This window comes from Oratosquilla oratoria, chromosome 17 (assembly GCF_046742065.1).
Source record: "Oratosquilla oratoria isolate Oo_2021 chromosome 17, ASM4674206v1, whole genome shotgun sequence".
Classification (NCBI taxonomy): Eukaryota; Metazoa; Arthropoda; class Malacostraca; order Stomatopoda; family Squillidae; genus Oratosquilla; species Oratosquilla oratoria.
The window spans coordinates 33,302,522-33,312,245 of record NC_134793.1 but is presented as its reverse complement, the minus strand read 5'-3'; the positions used below and the strand labels follow the sequence as shown (position 1 = coordinate 33,312,245).

Sequence of the window (9,724 nt, the reverse complement as noted above, 5' to 3'; positions counted from 1 at the left end):
TTTTATTGTCAGTAGGTTATTATCTCTCTTTCGATCATTTGAACTTTTATTTCATTATATTTTATGTTTTTATTTATTTGTTTATTTATTTATTTATCTAATTATTTGTTCATTATGGCTCATAACAAAGTAATGTCGTAGCACATTGGTAAAATAATACTAATGACCCACTTTCGGAGAAGAATAGACGCAAATAAAAAGATCCGGAAATTTCGATCACTATCTGTGATCTTCTTCAGCAGATGATCACAGATAGTGATCGAAATATACGGATATTTTTACTTTGCCTATTCTTCTCTGAAAGTGGGTCATTATTATTAATTATGGCTCATTTCTATTCACAACCTGTCGGCGAAAGTAAAAGATCCGTATATTTCGATCACTATCTGTGATCCTCTTCAGCAGATAATCACAGATAGTGATCGAAATATGTTCATTTCTATTCACAACCTGTCGGTCTCCAATCCAGAGAGACCCTATCGGCATGAAGACTTCAATTCACCTCCCTCCCTGGCCTCGATTCGGGCAAACTCCCTTTACCTTGACAACGAGGATCAAACCATTCTTACCTCGACTTCTCAGCTTGGGCGAAGCGGATCTGATCGATGGCGTGCTGAGGCATCGGTGGGGCGACGGGGAGGGCCGGGCTGTCAGCTCGGAAGCCGTTTTCGTCGGCCACGTAGCTCACCTGAACCACGGACCCGTCAGGAGAACTGTAGCTGTAGAGGTGTGATAAAGGAGTATAGTAAGAGACCTGGACTAAGGGTTTAAGTTGAGGGGAATTACCGCTCTCTCAAATGTAGGCCTATTCATGTATATGGAGTTGCATGAGCAGTGTGAGCATGCATGCACACATATGTGTAATACTACTTTATAAAGATTATATTACATAGACAGTATATATAAATATATATATATATATGTGTGTGTGTGTGTGTGTGTGTGTGTGTGTGTGTGTGTGTGTGTGTGTGTGTGTGTGTGTGTGTGTGTGTGTGTGTGTGTGTGTGTGTGTGTGTGTGTGTGTGTGTGTGTGTGTGTGTGTGTGTGTGTGTGTGTGTGTGTGTGTGTGTGTGTGTGTGTGTGTGTCTTTGCGTGTGCGTACTAATACGTCTAAGCGTGCGTGTTTCTAATTACCTGTAGGTTCCTTGCACTGCGAAGGATTCTGGTCCTGTGGCGTAAGCATTCTCCTCCCTACGGGATCCATCAGCGCCTTCGGTCCTAAAAATAAAATAAACAAATAATTTAATAAACAAATAAATAGATAAATAACAATTAATGACACACTTCTAACACCTCTACCCTTTCATTTCTAGGTCCTAACCAAAGCTAGATAAACAAAGTAAATGAATTGCAATAAAAAAAGGATAAATAGATGACAATTAGTGAAGTATTTCTATCACCAGTGCCTCATTAACTCGAGGTCCTAATCTAAGCTGAGTAAACTAGTTTGACGTCAACCAAAAAAGGAACTGTGAAGACGTCATCGTAGTAAGGGAAATAAACGAGAGGCTCCCGTCTACCTGGAGACTACTTGCACGAAAGTGACAATTACTGATATGTCTCTCGAAGTAAACACCACGTGATCTCGGAGCGCTTATTACTACGACGTTTCTTTGTTACAACTTTTTCCTTAAGTACACGAAAAAGCTGTAACAACAAGAGAAACGTCACTCTAATAAAGACTCCTTCATCACTTGTGGTCTTGATAGACCTGGAGACTCACCTAAAGGAGTAAGATCCATCAGCCTGAGGTTCCGTTCGGTCGTTCCTCACGATCTCGATAATAGGACGGGGAGTTACAACACTGCTTCGGAAAGGCTGGGCAGGAGGAGGAGCTGGCTGGAAGGAGTTGGTATGCTGGAAGGAGTTGGTATGCTGGAAGGAGTGGGAAGGACTCCTGAAGGAGGACGGAGAACGGAAATGCGAGAAGCGGGCCGCCAGACCAACGCCGACCACACATGCGAGGAAGATCTGAAGAAGAAAAAAAAAAATCAGACTTCGGACCTTGATCATCACCCTCCACCACCCACAACCCTGACAACCCCCACAGACCAAACCCATATACCTCCTGAGATTTTGGTTCCAATCTGGGGATCAAGTGTCTGTCCATGGGGTTGTAACCCCAGTGACATTGAGGAAAAGTGAGTATGTTGTCTTCAGTGGAGAGTGAGGAGGCATAGTCATTAGTTCGAGAACACTAATGGGACTATATGCAGGTAATTCTACTTGTTAGTGTGTAACGCTGTGTTTAGATATTTGAATACAGTATGACAAGGAACTTTAAGGAATTATAGAATTATACAATGAGGGAACGTAATGAAGATACAAATATAATTAGTTTAGATGTCTGCACATAAATTTCGATATTCTTTCTTATCTATTTAGATTTGATATAGGTACATATATATCGCCTAGACATTGTGCGTGTGTGTTTATGTGTGTGTGTTTGTGTGTGTGTGTGTGTGTGTGTGTGTGTGTGTGTGTGTGTGTGTGTGTGTGTGTGTGTGTGTGTGTGTGTGTGTGTGTGTGTGTGTGTGTGTGCGTGTGCTGAATCATGCGATTTTATTCAGCCGAATTAAAACTCCTTGTGCACTGAAAGAGAGTATGAGGATTCTGATTCGTCCCCACAAACACTACCAAACATAATTCTTCTGACGTAAATTTCTCCTTTGAATCTGTGGCTACTTTTCAAAAAAAAAAAGAAAAAAAAAGAGAGAGAGAAAAATTTGCCTTTGGCCAAAAGATAATTTACAATTCTGTCACCAACCCGAGAAGCCTCATCGAAGGTCTCTGCATCGGTGGCCGCACTTAGGAACACCAAAAAAAAAATGCCTTTGATCGTGATTAAGCTGAAAGGCAGGACAGAGGTGACACAGAGAGTTTCGTCACAAAGAGGAGGAATGCACTTGGAGATAGAAAACGAGACTTCTGCAACGCGAGATCCCTTCGACAATGCCTTTGGCACGTGGATATGCTCAGACACAGAAACCTCCTCCAGATTCCAGCAATGCAGATACAAGAGAAGAGGAAACACAAATTTGGCGAGGCAGTGGGATGATGAAACAGCAAAGTCAAAATGGAAGAAAAAGAAAGAAAAGAAAGAAAAAAAGATGAAATATTTTCAGGACTACAGATCAAAGCTGTGCGAGTGTGTGCGCTTTTCTAAAAGATCGAGATTGAGAGCTAGATAGGAAGAAGCACAAATCGTGAATATAGAGAGAAAAAGAGAGATAGAGAGAAAGAGAGAGAGAAAGAGAGAGATAGAAAGAGTGAAAGTGAGAGAGAGAGAGAGAGAAAGAACGAAAGATATGTGTATGTGTGTGTACATGTGTGTGTGTGTGTGTGTGTGTGTGTGTGTGTGTGTGTGTGTGTGTGTGTGTGTGTGTGTGTGTGTGTGTGTGTGTGTGTGTGTGTGTGTGTGTGTGTGTGTGTGTGTGTGTGCGTGTGTGCGTGTGTGCATGTGTGCGTATGTATGTGTGTGTGTGTGCCTGTACGAGGTGTCTGTGCTTGCGTGTGGGTATTTGTTCGTGAGAATATGTTCTTACATTTTGTTCATTCCCCCCTTGTTTCGATGATAAACACCTTTCCTAACCCATGTCCAGATTGGTGGAAAATAGAAGAAGAAGAAGAAGAAAAGACGAAACCTTAGTTGCGTTGAGGTTCGTAGGGAGTGACCAGAATGAACGAAGAGGAAAAGAGGTTTACAGAGGGCGGGAGGAAAAAAAGAGAGAGAGAGAGAGAGAGAGAGAGAGAGAGAGAGAGAGAGAGAGAGAGAGAGAGAGAGAGAGAGAGAGAGAGAGAGAGAGAGGGAGAGAGAGAAAGGGTAAAACGCTGAGAGACTTTCTCCTTACTTGCTTGTAAGCGGCTGGCTGCTTTAAATGTTTAACTAGGCAGCCTCAAGCAAGCAGGCCCTTGTGTAGTTGCCGACAATGATACAGAGGTTTTTGATATTACTTTAGTTGTCACATATATGTGCGCTTCTTCGCACCGTGGTATGGCGATAAGTTCATTAGGATCTACTAGACTTAAAACATCTATCTGTGATATGGACTAGACATCAACAACCAAAAACCTCATGACAAATCAATTACGAATCATTATCTGTTGATTTTAATCGCTCTGCCTAACGCTAGGTGATCAGGTTATGTATGCAACTTAAGTTAACTTGATAAGAGCCACCTGACAATAGCCACAACTTTATAAAACGCCCACCATCTCCCCTCCATTGGCTAAAAACACTCCCAAAAATCCTCCGGGGCTAATGGCTCATAAGGAAGACTTTGCCACATCCAACAACAAACCGCAAGGAGGAACCCTGATCACTGTGACTCTGGCCTTTGCATCCCTGTGTGTGAACATAAGAACATAAGAATGAAGGAGACTGCAAGAGACCATAAGGCCTACACAAGGCAGTTCCGTATCCATCACCACCTGTCATCCCCACCCATAAAGCTGTCTAATCGTTTCTTAAAACAGCCGATAGTTTCAGCGCTTACTACATGTTAAGTGCACGTGTACCTGCACCAGCCAAGGCTTCTGAAGCGTGGTTCAGAAGGGCGTGAGCGTCGTCTCATGCATTGCAGAGAAGGTTGCAGAGGAAAAACTTTGCATCGTGCACTTCGTGACTGATGCTACCACACCCTCTGGCGGTGAGATTCCTTATATGGGGCGTGGCTTCAGAGGCTTCAGGGCAACACAGAGATCTTCTCTCTCTCTCTCTCTCTCTCTCTCTCTCTCTCTCTCTCTCTCTCTCTCTCTCTCTCTCTCTCTCTCTCTCTCTCTCTCTCTCTCTCTCTCTCTTAAATATCTTTCTATCTATCTCTGTGTCTTTATATATGCGTATATATATTCATGTACATATACATATACTGTAAATATACAGCACATATTCATATATACATATACAAATACATATACATATACATATACATATACATATACATATACATATACATATACATATACATATAGTTACATATACATATGAATATACATATACATATACATATACATATACATATACATATACATTTACATTTACATTTTCAATGTGCATTTACATAAATGTGCGTATACATACATAAAGATACATGCATATACATACAGTATTTAATTAGAATGCTGGATTATGGATTAAGGTCCTTAGTGTAAAGTAAACATTCTTATTAAGCAATTAGTCGAAAAAGGTAATAGAAATACAAATATATTATTGAGGAAGATAACCTGGTTTGTTTAGGAAAGTATACGTGGTTATAGGAATGTGTTTTTAAATATGTTCTCCTAGAGGGCTGTTACCTTTAAATCTAACCACTGGCATAGTTAATTGGTTTTGTTATGACCAATGCTAAATGCTTTGTTCTCAATTGAGGGGTGAATTCCCTGAATAAATGATGGGTCTCGATCTTTTAAAATGCTCTTCAGTCTAGTTTCTGCCTCTTAGATGAACAGAATGTTTTATTAGATCAAAGAAAATATTTAAGGTGAAGCAGTGTGTGGAAAAGGCTGAAAACTGAAACGGTCTGAAGTTGGTTCAACTCTTGTTACTAAATGGGATAATTTAAGGTTAGTAATGGAGTCAAACATGTAGCGTGTGATGTGGAATATTCTACTCAGACTCAGTTGAAAGGATGACAGAAGTGAACTAATAATATAGCTTGTAATATGAAATGAGTCACCTTGATGAATGCGAATTAGATGTGGAGTACAAATGGTTGTTGGATAAAACGTCTACGATCATGTTGAAGATTTATCATTGGGTGAGTCAGTGATACAGAGTTCGTCTATATTGTAGGAACACGAGATGAAGTAGCAACATAGTATGTAATATAAAGTTCGTTATCCTTTTGTGTGTAGTGCAGGTGAACCGCTCATATACTCTAGTATGTGGTATAAACTTTGTCATCCAGCTAAGGGGGTAGTGAAGTTGACCAGTGGTACAGTGTTCAATGTAAAGTTAATCTACCGAAGTGGAGTAATAGTGGAGTATTACCGTTCGGATCATGGCGAGTAATAGGGAGGTTCCTCAGGACCAGGGAGTTGCAGACGCCTCAGAGACCGAAGACAGAGTGTACATTTCTAGAAAAGAAGGAGGCTATATATATTGAGCCTCAGTGATGACCTTAGTGGGATAACGATGTTGGTAGCCGCCGTTGCTACGCCCTTCTTAACCCACTGGCCTTCACCCAAAGCACTCTGAATAACTGACTGACACGAGGAAGAACGGTGCTCTTGAAAACAACAACTTTTTTCCGGAGAGTCCTCGTGTTCTGAAAGAGGGAATGTGAGACTGAGAACGCCACAGTCTCGTCCCAATAGTTTCAACTTTGTTCCGAAAGGCCGTAACATCAACTTGTCACAGAGCGTCAACCTGGCTTCTAATAACAAAAAAGATAGATGATTTTTAGCATTTCTTCATGGAATGCTCAGAAACTCCGAGCTGGAACATCATAGTGATTTCGTGCAAGACGATCGCGACAAAGGGTACTTGTTTGTATCCTGGGGGGGGCGTGTGAGGACGGGCATGTGCCGCATTGTTGAATGAAGATCGTGCCTAATTATAAAAACTTTCATTTTTCGTCTTCAGGAAATGTGCTCTTGTAGACCTCTCGGCCTTGGGGGGTGGGGCTCTGGTAAGCCACGAACTTCCCTCAGCATCGTGGCTTATACCTGACATCGCATTTGATATATTCTATATTAGCTATGCAGCCTTGTTTTGGTTAATCTCAGACAGTTTTATTCAGTTCGGGAATACCTTCAATTAGTCTATTGTTATTCAAGAAACTTTTCAGTTTGTCTTGTTTGATTCTTTATAGACAACGTCAAATGAAATTTGCTAACCAAGTAAGCAAGATATGTTGACTATCTTCCTTAATCTTCGTTCCACATTTCACAAAGGAACAAAATGTCATACATCAGTTAAAAAATTTATACTCTCTTTTTGTGAGACTAATTATATTGCTTTATGTTCTTATTAGTAGTAAGGTTAGGTTATTTGTGAAAGAATACATTCTTTGTCATGCCCTCATATCATCTTTGGGATGTAAAATAATTTCATGTTTCTTTTTTGTTCATTTTTGTTGTTTTTGTTCGAGATCCACGCTTTCTACCACGTTGTTTCGCTTCAGTGACTGATAGCTAATAGTTGTTCTAATTTTCATAATTTCGTTTTGACAACCTATCTTATGAACCCTTAATCACATGGTTTCCAGCCATTCCTTCGTGTACCGCTTTTGATACAGGCATCATTATGTGAATTGCTATCATCCAAAATAGGAATTATGGTGTGCACATGCATGCATGATCCCAGAAGTGCACTCGTGCCTACAGACACATGCAGACACACACACAAACACAAACAAACACACACACACACACACACACACACACACACACACACACACACACACACACACACACACACACACACAATCTAGATAAAACGAGATATGAAGACGGGACTCCACGAGCATAGCTCCCCTTCCCGTAAAATACAACTAGGTAAATACACACACACACACACACACACACACACACACACACACACACACACACACACACACACACACACACACACACACACACACACACACACACACACACACACATACACACTAAAATGGGATACAAGAAATACAAGAAGACATGGAAAGAAACTCAAAAAGGACAGTTATAGAAGAGACCTGAAAAAGAATAGCTTTCCCCACAGAGTGGTGCATGTATGGAACAAACTAGACGAAATGATAGTGCGTGCAAAAAACCATACACGAATTTAAGAACAATTTAGATACTGCTAGGTACAGAAACGGGGCACCACGATGATAGCTCCCTTTCCCGTAAAATACAACTAGGTAAATACAACTAGGTAAACACACACACACACACACACACACACACACACACACACACACACACACACACACACACACACACACACACACACACACACACACACACACACACACACACACACACACAGTTCTTGGTTCGAATCCTGCCCAGGGCTGACATTATTTCGGTACCGCTGCGCTTCGGGTCGTTACTCTGACTCTCGTGGGCGGGGAGTTGGGTGTGTGTGTGTGTGTGTGCAAGGTCATAGTATTACCCATAGATCGGACCTACGAGCTCTGAGCTCTCTTCCAGGAGGGAAATAGCTGTCGATCACGAGTCCAACACGTGATCCAAAGACCAAGTGAATACACACACACACACACATGCACACACACACACGTGCGCGCGCGTGTATCCTGGCTCGTTATGGAGCAAAAAGTTTCCATAGGTCATCCTTCTGTTTGTAAAAAAAAAAAAAAAAAAAAATGTGATGCATATCCTGTAAAAACAGAAAATGGAAAAGTGTGACTATAACTGTCTTTGTTTTTTCATACTCTTACCTTCAGCAATATGACGCATCTGTTTTGTTTTTCTTCTTCTTCTTCCTCTTCTTCTTCTTCTTCTTCTTCTTCTTCTTCTTCTTCTTCTTCTTCGCGTTCTTCTTCTTCGCGTTCTTCTTCGCGTTCTTCTTCTTCTTCTTCTTCGCGTTCTTCTTCGCGTTCTTCTTCTTCTTCTTCTTCTTCTTCTTCTTCTTCTTCTTCTTCTTCTTCTTCTTCTTTATTCTTCTTCTTCTTCTTCTTCTTCTTCTTCTTCTTCTTCTTCTTCTTCTTCGCGTTCTTTGCGTTCTTCTTTTTCGCGTTCTTCTTCTTCTTCTTCGCGTTCTTCTTCTTCTTCTTCACGTTCTTCTTCTTCTTCTTCTTCTTGCGTTCTTTTTCTTCTTCTTCTTCTTCTTCGCGTTCTTCTTCTTCTTCTTCTTCTTCTTCTTCTTCTTCTTCTTCTTCTTCTTCTTCTTCTTCTAGGACACGTCTGCAGCGGATGACCCCAACTGATCCTTGGGGTCCATTTAAGGTTCTGACTCAATGATGGCTTCTCCAGATTTTCCAGACTGAAACCTGGAAATGTTGTTCGGTTTGGGTAGACGCAAGTTGAAATTCATTTTCAGCCAATTTCTGACCTCGTACGACTCGAATCTCAGCTGGAATAAAATCTTTATTCGTCAATCAAAGTCTAATTCCGTTGATTGGCTGTTTCTTAGATGTATAAAATCGTCAGAGGAGAACATGCATTTCGCCAAAATGTGGCAAAAATAAAAAGATAAATACAGATTTTACAATCATGTTTCTCCGAAATAGTCATCTTGTCACAGAAAAAATATCATCCACTTACCGGTGAAGGTTTAATCGAGTTAAGATTCCTTTGAAGTTGACGAGATTCTATTTTTGACCAAAGACGATTCCATCAATATTCTCAAACTTAGTCATTTACGAATTTTATACCTAAGAATCCACAGAATCCTCAGAATACTTGAAATGCCTCATTTCTTTTCAGAACACATATCTCGATCTTGCTACGCAGCCATCCAGGATGCTCCGTTTTCTTTTTCATTTTTCTTTTTTCTTTTTTTTTTTCTTTTTTTTTATGCCACTGTAAGGTTCCGGAACTTTGTTCTTCCTGTTCTTTTTCTTCCCTCTTCTTTTTACGACGACGAAGATAAGCCTACGGCAGGAGGCGCTTAGCTGACGGCCAAAACCATTTCCTTTGTTACTCTAAGCCAGTGGTTCTTAACCTACAAAGGATTACAAAGGCGGAGCATGCCGACAGGAGACCTTTTGGTCCATATCTAGGTCGGATGCGAAAAAAAATCATAATAATAATAAAATAATAAATAAAAAATATA

The 9,724-nt window shown here is 40.7% G+C and overlaps 1 protein-coding gene across 1 annotated transcript in view; it reads right to left on the bottom strand.

Annotated features, from left to right (window-relative positions):
• The window catches only part of LOC143034198 (cuticle protein AM1199-like), an 8,253-nt gene extending 2,097 nt beyond the window's left edge, over window positions 1-6,156 (bottom strand). Inside the window, exons 1-4 of the mRNA XM_076200144.1 lie at window positions 5,990-6,156; window positions 1,724-1,971; window positions 1,135-1,218; window positions 570-719 (exon numbers count right to left, since the gene is read on the bottom strand). Of these exons, the coding sequence (XP_076056259.1) occupies window positions 570-719; window positions 1,135-1,218; window positions 1,724-1,971; window positions 5,990-6,001 (494 nt within the window). The 5' untranslated portion in view covers window positions 6,002-6,156. The remainder of the gene's footprint in view (window positions 1-569; window positions 720-1,134; window positions 1,219-1,723; window positions 1,972-5,989) is intronic.
• Window positions 6,157-9,724: the final 3,568 nt, after the last annotated feature.